The sequence below is a fragment of the Coregonus clupeaformis genome, unplaced genomic scaffold, assembly GCF_020615455.1.
Source record: "Coregonus clupeaformis isolate EN_2021a unplaced genomic scaffold, ASM2061545v1 scaf2563, whole genome shotgun sequence".
NCBI classification, from domain to species: Eukaryota; Metazoa; Chordata; class Actinopteri; order Salmoniformes; family Salmonidae; genus Coregonus; species Coregonus clupeaformis.
The window spans coordinates 13,877-29,313 of record NW_025536017.1 but is presented as its reverse complement, the minus strand read 5'-3'; the positions used below and the strand labels follow the sequence as shown (position 1 = coordinate 29,313).

The 15,437-nt window shown below is 43.1% G+C and overlaps 1 protein-coding gene across 1 annotated transcript; it reads right to left on the bottom strand.

Moving 5' to 3' along the window:
• Positions 1–5,039: 5,039 nt before the first annotated feature.
• On the bottom strand, positions 5,040–12,246 carry LOC121540334 (guanine nucleotide-binding protein subunit alpha-11-like; the record flags this gene model as incomplete). The annotated part of the gene is made up of 6 exons (XM_045219643.1): positions 5,040–6,258; positions 8,096–8,249; positions 9,250–9,379; positions 10,431–10,559; positions 11,649–11,803; positions 12,015–12,246. Coding segments are annotated over 6 exons (1,003 nt in total), but the record flags the coding sequence as incomplete, so codon positions are not given.
• Positions 12,247–15,437: the final 3,191 nt, after the last annotated feature.

Sequence of the window (15,437 nt, the reverse complement as noted above, 5' to 3'; positions counted from 1 at the left end):
AAACCAAAATAGAACTTTTTGGTAAAAACTCAACTCGTCGTGTTTGGAGGACAAAGAATGCTGAGTTGCATCCAAAGAACACCATACCTACTGTGAAGCATGGGGGTGGAAACATCATGCTTTGGGGCTGTTTTTCTGCAAAGGGACCAGGACGACTGATCCGTGTAAAGGAAAGAATGAATGGGGCCATGTATCGTGACATTTTGAGTGAAAACCTCCTTCCATCAGCAAGGGCATTGAAGATGAAACGTGGCAGGGTCTTTCAGCATGACAATGATCGCAAACGCACCGCCCGGGCAACGAAGGAGTGGCTTCGTAAGAAGCATTTCAAGGTCCTGGAGTGGCCTAGCCAGTCTCCAGATCTCAACCCCATAGAAAATCTTTGGAGGGAGTTGAAAGTCTGTGTTGCCCAGCGACAGCCCCAAAACATCACTGCTCTAGAGGAGATCTGCATGGAGGAATGGGCCAAAATACCAGCAACAGTGTGTAAAAACTTTGTGAAGACTTACAGAAAACGTTTGACCTGTGTCATTGCCAACAAAGGGTACATAATAAAGTATTGAGAAACTTTTGTTATTGACCAAATACTTATTTTCCACCATAACTTGCAAATAAATTCATTAAAAATCCTACAATGTGATTTTCTGGATTTTTTTCCCTCATTTTGTTTGTCATAGTTGACGTGTACCTATGATGAAAATTACATGCCTCTCTCATCTTTTTAAGTGGGAGAACTTGCACAACTGGTGGCTGACTAAATACTTTTTCCCCCCACTGTACATATGAGATGAGTAATGCAAGATATGTAAACATTATTAAAGTGACTAGTGTTCAATTTCTTAAAGTGGCCAGTGATTTCAATAGGCAGCAGCAGCCTCTATGGTGCTAGTGATGGCTATTTAACAGTCTGATGGCCTTGAAATAGAAGTGTTTTTTAATTATCTCGGTCCCAGCTTTGATGCAACTGTACTGACCTCACCTTCTGGATGATAGCGGGGTGAACAGGCAGTGGCTCGGGTGGTTGATGTCCTTGATTATCTTTTTGGCCTTCCTGTGACATTGGGTGCTGTAGGTGTCCTGGAGGGCGGGTAGTTTGCCCCCGGTAATGCGTTCGGCAGACCACACCACCCTCTGGAGAGCCCTGCGGTTGCGGGCGGTGCAGTTCCCATACCAGGCGGTGATACAGCCCGACAGGATGCTCTCAATTGTGCATCTGTAAAAGTTGGTGAGGGTTTTAAGGGCCAAGCCAAATTTCTTCAGCCTCCTGAGGTTGAAGAGGCTCTGTTGCACCTTCTTCACCACACTGTCTGCGTGGGTGGACCATTTCAGTTTGTCAGGAACTTGAAGCTTTCCACATTCTCCACTGCGGTCACGTCGATGTGGATAGGGGGGTGCACCCTTTGCTGTTTCCTGAAATCCACGATCATCTCCTTTGTTTTGTTGATGTTGAGTGAGAGGTTATTTCCCTGGCCCCACACTCCCAGAGCCCTCACCTCCTCCCTGTATGCTGTCTCGTCATTGTTGGTAATCAAGCCTACTACTGTTGTGTCGTCTGCAAACTTGATGATTGAGTTGGAGGCGTGCTTGGCCATGCAGTCATGGGTGAACAGGGAGTACAGGAGGGGGCTGAGCACGCACCCTTGTGGGGCCCCAGTGTTGAGGATCAGCGAAGTGGATATGTTGTTTCCTACCTTCACCACCTGGGGGCGGCCCGTCAGGAAGTCCAGGACCCAGTTGCACATGGCAGGGTTCAGACCCAGGGCCTCGAGCTTAATGATGAGCTTGGAGGGTACTATGATGTTGAATGCTAAGCTATAGTCAATGAACAGCATTCTTACATAGGTATTCCTCTTGTCCAGATGGGATAGGGCAGTGTGCATCGTCTGTGGATCTGGGCGGTAAGCAAATTGAAGTGGGTCTAGGGTGACAGGTAAGGTAGAGGTGATATGATCCTTGATTAGTCTCTCAAAGCACTTCATGATGACAGAGGTGAGTGCTACGGGGCGACAGTCATTTAGTTCAGTTACCTTTGCTTTCTTGGGTACAGGAACAACTTTAGCATTTTAGCTAATTTGAAACATTTCAACTACTTACAACTTTTTAGCTACTTTGCATGTTAGCTAACACTTCCCCTAACCCTAACCTTAACCCTTTCAGCTAACCCTTCCCCTAACCCTATAATGTCTAGCAACCCAAACGTTGCGAGTTCGAATCACATCAGGGACAACTTTAGCATTTTAGTTAACCGTTCCCTTTACTCTAACCCTTTTAGCTAATCCTTCCCCTAACTCTAACCCTTTAACCTAACTCCTAAACTTAGTCCTGACCTTAACCCTAACCCCTAACCCCTAGCCTAGCTAACATTAGCCAGCTAGCTAAGGTAAGCCACCTAGCTAGAACTCATAAAATATCACACGTATTGCAAATTCGTAACATATAGTACATTTTGTAAATTCGTAACATATAGTACATTTTGCAAATTTGTAACATATTGTACATTTTGCAAATTTGTAAAATATCATACGAATTGTTATTCGTAGTATATCATACGAAATGGGTTCACAAATTCACAAATGAATACATACCATACGAAACGTAACATGTCATACTAAATGGAGTATCTCAGATTTACATACAGAATAATATAAAATGCTTTGAAACCAGGTTGCATAACAAGATACCCAGCGCTTCAAGACTCCTCCTCCACCCTCTCTCCCAACCTGCAAAATGTCAGTCGCATCTCGTGCCCTATACTTGTCTGTCCATAACGCATGTAAACAAGTAGCTTGCACGCTCCATAGCAAGCCGCTCCATCCACACTGATTGGTGAAGTCATTTAATGACCTAAATGTAAAAACACTGTTGATTTCACAGTTCAAAAAGGAACAGAAAGGAATGATATAAACCTGTACTTTTTTTGGGTTCAAACCGGTTCAGAACTTTATTTTGCTGGTCAGAAGAGTGGTACGGAACAAAAGAAATAGTGGTTCTGTTCAGAACTAAACGATTGGAAAATAATTGATACAGTATTTGTTTATGTAAATTAATGTGTTCAGAGATACAGTATCTCTGCCCCAGGCTTATTTACAACACAACCATGCAATTGTTGTGACATCATTAACTAGTGTTACAATAACAAATCGGAAACCTGATATGCGTTACATAAGTAGTCATAAGCCTCTCCACCTATGGAGACTTTTGGTTTGAGTGGCGGCAGACTTGCACTATTGCAGTAAGTAAGCAACCATCAAAAAGCAGGTAATAACAATAGATTATCGAAGAACATCAGATATGGTATGAAGAAGCGAACAGACAGTGTCTGTCATAAAAGATGTTAAACTCTTGCTAATTTCCTCCTCTACCAAATCGACAAATAGACAAGCTGGCTTCCACGGCTAAGGTCCTGAGTTCTATTGCCAAAGCCAGCTGTCTGTTTGTGGACCCACACACCTGTCCTTAAAGGTTCTCTCTCTTACAGATTCTCTCTCGGGCCACACCTTAAGCACACAGGGATTTACTGAAATGATAAATGGCAGGTTAAAGATCCTATATGACTATTTGAAAAAAAGCAGGGTAAGCTAAGCCACTCCTCCTTGGAGTGATAAGTCACAGGAAGCTATATCAACAAGGCAAGCTATGCAGCAGTACACTACATTTCCCATGAGTACCATAGCCTGAAGAAAAACACAAAAACAGAATCTTTGTCAAAACATCATTTTAATCTAATTTGAAAATATTTCCCCAAATTCTTCCCAAATCTATACAAATATTTGCACCAAAGAAGAGTTATCCTAATGTTTAAATCTGTAAGATATACAACACTTCCAGTCACTGAAGCTGTTAATGAGGTCGTCTAATATAAAAATAAGTGAATAATTCACTACATCAGGTAGCAGTGCCTATGTTCAGTTCTGCAGGGGAAGATACAATATATAGCTATAAAGTAGTTGCACATTCAGACCCAAATCCTTTACACAAAAACAATTTTAGTCAAAAGTTAGAAAACACAGGTCAAATCCTTATACTGTACACATTATTCACACTGTACCAAACCAATATTCTCAAACCTTGATAAAATAGATGCATACTACACTATATGATCCATGTCTGCAATTTGTCATTACTGACTTCAATTAAACGGAAGAGGTTTTAATCTGACTTTGAAGTCCTTTTCCACACACACACACGCACACACACTCTCACACTGACACGCACACACACTCTCACACTGACACACACACACACTCTACTCTAGTGACGCACACAGGTTAGAATATTAATACCTGTATTATCAGACAGACTCCACCCTGCTCCACTCACACATATTGAGATGGATATTACACTCATATTTATAGAGACCATATCGCTTCAATTGCACCAATATAAAATCCAATATAAAATCCTACCGAACTTGTAACAATTTGAGCACAGCCAGAGCCTACTGAGCTAAGTATCGACTGAACATAAATATGGATATGGGGACCAGAGTAAAAGTGCTAACCAACGATGAATAAAGAGTTGTTTATAATCAACACAATGATTCAATTCTTGTTTTGCTGTGTAACCTTTGAAGACACTCCACAGCACAGCCCGAAGAGATGATCAGAAAACTCCACTGCTCAAATCAAAGCCCTACCGTGGGCTGTAGCCTATCACCATTCACATCATAACTGTGCTGTTGATTTTTGGAGCTATCAGACAGTAGCAAGACTTAAAACACCCAGGATACCAGGCTTTTGTTTCAACTGGCCTCCCTCAGCCACCTAATAGCATTAACAGCAGCATGCCTGCCAGCTAGTATTAACCCAGTACTTGGCTCCTGCTCTTAAAGGGATATTTCACCCAAATTACAAAATAACACATTAGTTTCCTTATCCTGTAAGCAGTCTATGTACAAGATACAGTATGACAGCAATCCATGCTTTGGTTTAGTTCCCTTGCACGGTTTCCAAATGCTAACATTTTAGCATTTGTGGCACAAATCCGATTCAAGTCATGCCACAAATGCTAAAACATTTGCATTTGTAAACAGTGCCAGGGAAACTAAACCAACGCATTGATTGCTGTCATACCTTGTACATAGACTGCTTACAGGGTAAGGAGACCACCCAAATTACTAAATGACACATTGAACTATCCCTTTAAGGACTCTGATTTGTTGGTCAATGTATTGATTCACCGGCATTGTTGTTCCCATATGAACTCAATGTATAGCAGGTAGTGATTGGTCGTAAAGGCAAGTGCATTAGGGGAAGAGACTGAACAAGAACATCCACAATGAACCAAACCAAGAATCATAACAGTGTAGTACAGCATTGCGTTCCATAACATACTGTGTCAGGGGAACCCATCGACTCTCACATTTCCCGCCTTCATCACATCTCACAACTGGAATCCAGCGAGAAATATATGAGTGTGCCAATCATACCAATTAAAAGACAAACCAAACACAAAATGTTACACAAGCCTTCTATGGTGGCACCTTCTCATAAGTGTAAACTGGCAATGTGTTATGTTATGTAATGGCTACAACACGTGTACAGTATCGTTAATTCAACGCACTGATAGAGTGGAAGCTTCTGTAGTGATCTCTAGAGCAGAGGCATTTTCTATCAACAGGGTGGGGTTGGTGATACACATGGGCTATAGAGTTCTCCTCTCCACCTGTTAAAGTCATCACTCACAAAGTAATCACTTGAAACTGGACATCTCTAGTCCAGTTTCAAGCACTGGTAGAGCCACTGCATCTCCAAGCCCTTACACACAACATCATACAATAACAACCAGAGGGGAAAAAAACAATGATCAGATCCTGTAGTGTGTGTGTGTGTGTGTGTGTGTGTGTGTGTGTGTGTGTGTACAGGAGTCCATTCTGTCTGCACCCCAAGGAGAGATTCCTTCCTACAATAAGGTTTGACCAGAAAGCATCCCCACTGGTGCTGAGATGGAGAGAGAGGAGAAAAGTGAGCGAGGGAGGGATGGGGGGAGAATCTCTTCAGCCCTGAGTGGTTGTTGAGTGAGTGTTGCTCCCCAGGCAGGAGGGCCCCTAGGCCCATCATATCACCCCGTAGTCCCTGAGGGACCTGAGGAGCACAGTGTCCTTGACGTCACTGAATACCTTGCGGATGTTGTTGGTGTCGGTGGCGCAGGTGAAGTGGGGGTACAGCGTCTTGCTCTCCTCCTTGTCCCGGCTGCGAGCCTGCTGCTCATACATCTTCTGGATGTACTTCATAGCATCCTGAGCGTCACGTCGCTTTCCTTCGGGTGTGGGGTAAGGAGGAGGACAGGGGACAGGAAAGAGATGGAGACAACCACAGTGAGGGAGGAGAGTGAGAGAGGGGAGAGAAGAGGTCAGGGGATGTGGGTAAATGGGAGAGAGAAATTGGAGGCCAATAGAAACAAAAATGAAAAGAAAAGGATAAAATGCCAAGATAGAACATATTTAATGGTTTTTCATACAAAGGCAACCATCACATAATGTTACCATCGCAACGTTATAGCGCAACAAGTTTAAATGGCAACTTTACATCAAACTGCCAATATGGATGAACCTAACCTCAGGGTGGCAGGTAGCCTGGCGGTTAGAGTGTTGGGCTAATAACCGAATGGTCACTGGTTCGAATACCCAAGCCGACAAGGTGAAAAATCTGTCGATGACACCTAATTTGCTCCACTACTATGGCTGACCCTGTAAAACAACACATTTCACTGCACCTATTTGGTGTATGTGACAAAATTCAATTCAGAGAGTTTATGGAGGAAGGAGTGATGGCTTGGTAAAGTGCAGGGTATTTATGGTTGCACTCCTCCAGCATCTTTTCATTTGGTCTGCGTCTCACAAATGTTCTTCTTTGTGATCCGAACACCTCAAACTTCGATTTGTCTGTCCATAACACTTTTTTCCAATCTTCCTCTGTCCAGTGTCTGTGTTCTTTTGCCCATCCTAATCTTTTCTTTTTATTGGCCAGTCTGAGATATGTAATTTTTTTTTGCAACTCTGCCTAGAAGGTCAGCATCTCGGAGTCACTTCACTGTTGACGTTGAGACTGGTGTTTTGCGGGTACTATTTAATGAAGCTGCCAGTTGAGGACCTGTGAGGCGTCTGTTTCTCAAACTAGACACTCTAATGTATTAGTTCTCTTGCTCAGTTGTGCACCGGGGCCTCCCACTCCTCTTTCTATTCTGGTTAGAGACAGTTTGCGCTGTTCTGTGAAGGGAGTAGTACACAGCGTTGTACGAGAGCTTCAGTTTCTTGGCAATTTCTCACATGGAATAGCCTTAATTTCTCAGAACAAGAATAGACTGACGAGTTTCAGAAGAAAGTTATTTGTTTCTGGCCATTTTGAGTCTGTAATCGAACCCACAATTGCTGATGCTCCAGATACTCAACTAGTCTCAAGAAGGCCAGTTTTATTGCTTCTTTAATCAGCACAACAGTTTTCAGCTGTGCTAATATAATTGCAAAATTATTTTCTAATGATCAATTAGCCTTTTAAAATGATAAACTTGGATTAGCAAACACAACGTGCCATTGGAACACAGGACTGATGGTTGCTGATAATGGGCCTCTGTACGCCTATGTAGATATTCCATTAAAAATCAGCCGTTTCCAGCTACAATAGCCATTTACAACATTAACAATGTCTACACTGGATTTCGGCACAATTTGATGTTATTTTAATGGACAAAAAAATTGCTTTTCTTTCGAAAACAAGGACATTTCTAAGTGACCCCAAACTTATGAACGGTAGTGTATACAGTATCTCACTATTATGCGTGGGAATACTTTGGAACAGATTTCCAAAACTAAAATCACTTGGAGCTAATTTGCTGGTGTTTTTGCAGTATTATTTTTACATGTCCAACAATAATACAAAAACCTGCCAGTTGAGGAACCCTGTCATAAGGTTTCTGTTATTCCAGCCAGAAGCAACAGTTAGCTACAACTCCATCGCACTGAGAAAGAAAAACTAACACCAAAGGATGTGATTCAATGTGTTTACATCCATCATCACACTTCTATTATCTACCTCGATGGAGGGGATGTGTGTGTGTGTGTGTGTGTGTGTGTGTGTGTGTGTGTGTGTAGACCTACCTGTGAACCCTGGGAAGTACTTCTGCAGGTCGGACGCCTGGATCTTATCAGCAAGGATGTCTGTCTTGTTGAGGAAGAGGATGATGGAGGTGTTGAGGAACCAAGGGGAGTGGATGGTGGTGTAGAACAGAGCCAAGCTCTCCTCCATACGGTTCTGATGGGGGAGAGAGGGAGGGGAGAGGTGGGAGAGGGGTGCGAGGAGAGTATATGGGGACAGGGGCACAGTGGAGGTTAATGAATTTAGAGAGAGACTCAAAAGCGTCCAGGAAAGATAAGCGGCTTAGTGAGCTTGGTCAGGAGGGAGGGAGGGTTGGAGAGATAGTGGTATGGCAGCAGGTTTTGATACGCAACAGTGAAACCTGTTGGCCATGGCCAGAAAAAACTCTGAATAGAAAAACCTTGATGGAGGTTTCAATGTTTACTTGGTTGAGACCAAAATACAAACTATACCATGAAATGAAGGCCAACAATCAATCAATCAATCAATCAATCAAATGTATTTATAAAGCCCTTTTTACATCAGCAGATGTCACAAAGTGCTATACAGAAACCCAGCCTAAAACCCCAAACAGCAAGCAATGCAGATGTAGAAGCACGGTGGCTAGGAAAAACTCCCTAGAAAGGCAGAAACCTAGGAAGAAACCTAGAGAGGAACCAGGCTTTGAGGGGTGGCCAGTCCCCTTCTGGCTGTGCCGGGTGGAGATTATAACAGTACATGGCCATTAAGGACAGATTTTTCTCCAAGATGTTCAAACGTTCATAGATGACCAGCAGGGTCAAATAATAATCACAGTGGTTGTAGAGGTACTGACCTGTCGCAACATCAGGAGTAAATGTCACTTGGCTTTTCATAGCCGGGCATTTAGAGGTTGAAATAGCAGGTGCGGTAGAGAGAGAGAGTTGAAAACAGCAGGTCTGGGACAAGGTAGCACATCCGGTGAACAGGTCAGGGTTCCATTGCCGCAGGCAGAAGAGTTGAAACTGGAGCAGCAGCACGACACAGAGGACAGACAGATAGACAGACAGGAAGGCAGGCAGGCTGGCAGGCAGGCAGCCAGCCAGTCAGACATATAGCCAGACAGGCAGAGACAGGCAGCCAGACAGGCAGGCCGAGACAGTCAGACAGGCAGGCAAACAGACAGACAGGTACTCACATTAGTCTCTCTCTCCTCCAGGACCTGGTCGTACTCGCTGAGGGAAGCCAGGAAAATGAGGGATGTGACGTCCTGAAAACAATGGATCCACTTCCGCCTCTCTGACTTCTGTCCACCCACATCCACAATCCTACCCAAAGAGAGATGAGAACACCTATTAGAGCATCTTTCAACACACTCACACACACCATTGTGCCCTTTATCAATAAGGTGTTTGTGATGCCACGCATGGCAGGGGCCTTGTCTTGGCGAGGCAGCTGGTCAGAGTTGTTAATGAGCTAGAAGTGTCTGAGGTGTAGTTAACACTGTGAGAAAGGCTGAGAGGCATATCCTCCTGTGTATACCGAGACTCCTTTCTTCTCTCTCCTGCTGTCACACATCAAACCTGTTTTTCACAGTTTCCTAGTCCTCATTCAAATGAGCCTCATAGAGCATCTGGCTCTAAAAATGCCATAATTGATACCTTTCCATTTCTACCCCACTGTATCCTGCCTGCCTGATTACAGAGACAAATTACAGTTGAACCTTTCACAACAGGGGTGGTGAAAAACACCACACCTGAACACAGCTGGACCTTTCATATTAATAATACAAAGGTCTCTGAAAAAACAATGACATCGCCATGTTCAAAAACATACAAATAAATTAGTATGTTTTCAGCAAGTTTTCTGTATAATGCCAAATGTGATTGTATGTGCTTGTAATTCCACTGTGTCCAAAGCAGCCAAGGGTAGAGTCAGACAATATCAAAGATAGCCTATAGTGTGGTCCACGATCTATTTTTTTTTTTTCAGACGCTCTTATCCAGAGCGACTTACAGTTGGTGCATACATTATTTTTTTTTGTATTTTTCATACTGGCCCCCCTTGGGAATTGAACCCACAACCCTGGCGTTGCAAACGCCATGCCCTACCAACTGAGCTACATCCCTGCCGGCCATTCCCTCCCCTACCCTGGACGACGCAGGGCCAATTATGCGCCGCCCCATGGGTCTCCCGGTCGCGGCCGGCTACGACAGAGCCTGGATTCGAACCAGGATCTCTAGTGGCACAGCTAGCACTGCGATGCAGTGCCTTAGACCACTGCGCCACTCGGGAGACAAGTGCAGCTCTAGTGTTCTATTATTTCCCTTGACGTCTGGGTGAGTCCAAGGTGAGCGATCTGAGTGAGGGTTTGGCCACCTGAGTGTGATGGTCTTCACAGTGAAGGAGTAGTCATGGATGCCAGTGGTGGGGAATCGAACCCGCAGTACGTCCTGATCAGTGGGGATGTAGTCTGGGGCAGATATGCGGTCCAGATTGGTCATGTAGCTGAAAAGTACAGAAACAGACAAAGACAAAGAAAGACAGCGAACACGTAACAAATGTGATACAATTATCTTTCCCAAGGTAATGACAATGGCAGTAGCAAGTTCATTCTATACATAAGACATGTAATATCAACTGTATGTTACATACAACAACAATCAACACAAATTGAGTAGTGCAGAATGAATTGAGCTACAGGAATAGGAGGGATGAGCACGCCCCCATCCACATCGATAGGGCTGTAGTGGAGTGGGTTGAGAGCTTCAAGTTCCTCGGTGTTCACATCACTAAGGAATTAACATGGTCCACACACACCTACACAGTTGTGAAGAGGGCACGACAACGCCTCTTCTCCCTTGGGAGGCTGAAAAGATTTGGCATGGGCCCTCAGATCCTCAAAAAGTTATAAAGCTGCACCATTGAGAGCATCTTGACTGGCTGCATCACCGCTTGGTACGGCAACTGCAAGGCACCAGACCAAAAGGTGCTACAGAGGCTGGTGAGTACGGCCCAGTACATCACTGGGGACGAGCTCACGAGCTCCCTGCCATCCATGACCTCTATACCAGGCGGTGTCAGAGGAAGGCCCAAAAAATTGTCAAAGACTCCAGCCACCCAAGCCGTAGACTGTTCTCTCTGCTAATTGATTTGATTTATAACATCAAATCAAATGGTGCCTGACAAGATGGCTGTTTGTGTATATGTGTTTATAACATGGCTGAGGTCTGGTTATGTATTTATTTGTGGAGAACTAGCCCCCTCCAATGGACATCATGGACTTTGCAGTTGATAAGGACAGTGTACAATGTACAGTGCTGTACAATGGGGACACAGTTTTGTGAATTAAACAATCGTATTTTTTCATTAATTGTGATTATTAAATATAACATTTTGTATTTACATAGGTACATTTTACCAAGGAAACAAAAACCATCTACGTCTACTTTATCGTTTTCCATCCTCTACTGAAAAAAACAGGTGCAAATTTAGCAAATATTGCACTTGGGGCAAATGCTTAGTAAATATGTCCCACAGAGAGAGAGACAGAGAGAGATAAAGACAGAGAGCCAGAGAGAGACTGGTGGTACTCACTACTCTGTGGAGTCCAGCAGCTGGTACTCGCTGCGGCGGCTGTAGCAGACCCGGAGGCCTGGGTCGGCCCAGAGACGGTGGATGGCATCCACATAGCCTCTGTCCAGCTGGGTGACCTGCACTGTGTCCACATCCTGCATCCACCTGTCATACATCTGAGGGCAGATAGAGGGGCTTTAATTGGTGCAAATGTCTGACCCACAGGGTCAAAGAAAAATCAGTGAAAGCCTTACAAATCAAAAACACAGAAACGACATGTGTATAATGTGTTTTGTTTTGGTAAATAGACGCTACAGAGGGTGCCTTTCACTCATGGTTAGGCCAGTTTGATTGAACAGTATGTACAGTATGTAACCAGACCCTGACCTCATTCTCTGGGTAGGCATAGGGCAGTCTGAGGGTGTTCATGGCCCGGGTCATTGCCTTCACAGCCGTGAAGATGTTCTGGTAGATGAGCTTGGCGAAGTCCCGTCTTTCCTCCTCAGAGAAGCCTCTTCCATGGATGATCCTCATCTGTCTGATGAAGGTGGTTTTCCCACTCTCCCCCGTGCCTGAGGACACACAGCCCAGTGGACAGTCAGAGAGGAGAACATGTCCACTTCTCAGAAGATGATTAAACAATGCAATGTTACAATAAGTTGTTGATCCACTGAAGAGAGTCAGTCATCATTACACAATAAGAATTGGCATTCGGAAACATTCAAAACCTCACACATGCTTTCAAGCGATACCAGCCATCTACCTAGTGACATAACCTGGGGTAGACATAACATAGTTTACGTTTACTATGTTCCGTCTAGTCTATAAGACAAGGCTGAGAGACAAACCTTATATGAGAGGATACAGCTCTCAGGTAAAAGCCTAAGAGGAATGCATAGTTAACCATAAACTAAAGCTTTCGTGAAGTTGACAGGTTTTACAGATGTAGGCCACCGTCAAGTCAGGATGATAGTTTATTGTAACCTAATTAATTGGTTATGATACAGTTATTACACTTGAGAACTTATTCCACATCTGACTTGTCCTGTCCAAAGCACCCTTTGCAAAGGCTTCAGGTCAAAACGCTGGGTTTATGTGCAGGCTACTAAGGTTTGAATAAATAAAATAAGAATTGCATACTTGTCTTTTCTACAAAGTACCTATACACCATTTTTGTGTGTGTTCAATAAAATGTTTGAGCAAAGGTTTGAATAAACAAATCCTGTCCAAAGCACCCTTTGCAAAGGCTTCAGGTCAAAACGCTGGGTTTATATGCAGGCTACTAAGGTTTGAATAAATACATCCTGTCCAAAGCACCCTTTGCAAAGGCTTCAGGTCAAAACACTGAGTTTATGTGCAGGCTACTAAGGTTTGAATAAATAAATAAACATTGAATAATCTCTCCAGTTCTTCACCCTTTATTCCCCTTTCTTCAAATGGTTGAGTTTTTATTTGACAGAGTATTATGTGTACAGTATTCCAGGGGCGCAATTTTGGTTTTTGAAGTGGGGGGGGCATTTTAATTTTTTTGTATCCAGTCGGATTAACACTCCAAACAGCCTACCCGACTGCTCGGAGGCGTCCGCATTGTCCTAAAGCACACTGTTGCCTCGTCTTGTATCACATTCCAATGATAAAACTGGGGGGACAAAAATGCAATTTCAGAATGTGGGGGGGACATGTGCCCCCTGTCCCCAGAGAAAGTTGTGCCCCTGCAGTATTCCATGACCCCATCGCTCTCATTCTTCAAATGTTAACATGTCAACACAGGCTTAACATAATTATTATAATTTTTTGTCGTAATGACAGAAAATAGGCTCTACCAACTGGGATTACACTGGTTGAATCAGTAGACGTTGAATTTACATCTGTGCCCAGTGGGTATTCAATCAGATTCGCTGTAGCCGACATCCGCATAGCGGAGGTGGAACTGCGTTACATAGGATTTTCACCAGACGTGGCATCATTCATTTTCAATGAGGTCACGCAGAGAAATGTGCAAGGGATGGTGTGAAGGTGAGCAGCAAGAATACTGCTAGCGGAGCAGTAGAAATAGTTCAGCTCTGCTCAACTTTATGCAAATGTCACGCGGCCACCACTGCCGTTAACCAATCAAGTGAGGAGCAGATGTTTGCTTTAAAATCTTCCGTTCATGAAACATACTGTAGTTCCGCTTGTCATTTGTTCCGGGCTAGTAAAACCCCAAAAAATATTGAGGAAAGCCAATCATCGCTGTGTCTGGTTTTCCAATTCTATATGATGTCGTTTTGCTAGAATACAGAGACAAAATCAGAAGGTCAATGGCATGGAGGAGGATTGCAGAGATTGTTGGTGTTGATGGTGGGTGAAGAGAGATTTGCACAATGTTTGCTTGTGCTGCTAGCTAGCTATGAACCTCAATCAACCTAATCCTAAACTTCAAAACGATGATCAAAGCCACCATTTGTGAATGTGTCGACTAAATGAAATTGTGAAATTTGCCCACCAAAGTATAGAATTCACCAGTAACACACATTATAACATTGTAAATTAAACACTTTAATTTACTATGTAATATGCTAGCAATTGGATTATGGTATTTTAACATTATGATCTTCATATATTTTAGCTTAGTTATGGCTCTTTCATTATACCGGTGTCATGACGTTGATTATTATAGCTCACTTCCTGTAAAATACATAGGCCGATATAAAATGCACATGAATGCGCCCCATTATTTTCCTTTTTGACATTTGAATTAGCCTAGTGAGCTCCTTATTTTCATGTACAGTAATGTACCTAGAATAAGGGTTGGATTTGCACTAAACAACTTCATATGTCAGAAAAATCATGTACAAAATCTCGCTTATGGTTAGCCTCATATACATTATCTACTGATATCATTGTCCCCCACGATGAAATTGGGAGGGGACTGTGGATCTGTCTCCATCCGTTAGTATGTTCGTACGTTCATCACACGCGATATCTCAAGACAGCGATTTTGATTAAACTTGGGTGAATGTTGCGTCTTGCCATAGAGATCCGGCATTTACAAAATTACATTGATTGGCCAGATGGTGGCGCTATAACAAGCGATTGAAAATGCAACATTTGAAAGGTCACGTTTTACCTAAAGACATGAAACTCGGTACATAGGTCCTTCTCCTCACAAGGAACAAATTTGCCTCAGGGACCCATAAGGTCCAGCATGATGGATTTTCCGCCATTTTGCATTTTGTGAAAAACACTTAAAACGATACTCCTCTGGAACCCAATGACCGATCTGCAAGAAACTTGATATGTGGCATCTATGGACAAAGGTCTCTCAATGCAATATTTTCCAGACTAGTACCTAAAACAACGTGTGAGTTTAGCTATTCTCTGCTTCAGATGTACAATGACAAGGGTGCATTGCACATGCCCATAAGGCCACTAATCCTATCATACTGCAGGCCTATGGCTGCATTGGTGCTGCTTGCCATTATGATAAGCTGCTAAATGGGTTCACCTGGCTGATATCCTGAGACAGAGTGACAATCAAATAAAACAGATTGGAAAGCTCACAACTGGACAAAAAGCTAATGCTAATTTGAGAAAGAAACACAGACAAATTAAAGACATAGCAGTGCGATAAAAACAACAACACAGAGTTACATATGGGGTAAACAAAACATAAAGTCAAAAATACAACAGAAAATATATATACATAATCAACATTAAATGAATCAACTCAACATATAATTTCAAAATTTACAAATAAGCTAACTTGTTCATAAATGTTAGACATCTTAGTAAGTAGGCTACTATTACTAAAGCATACTTTCAGTTGAA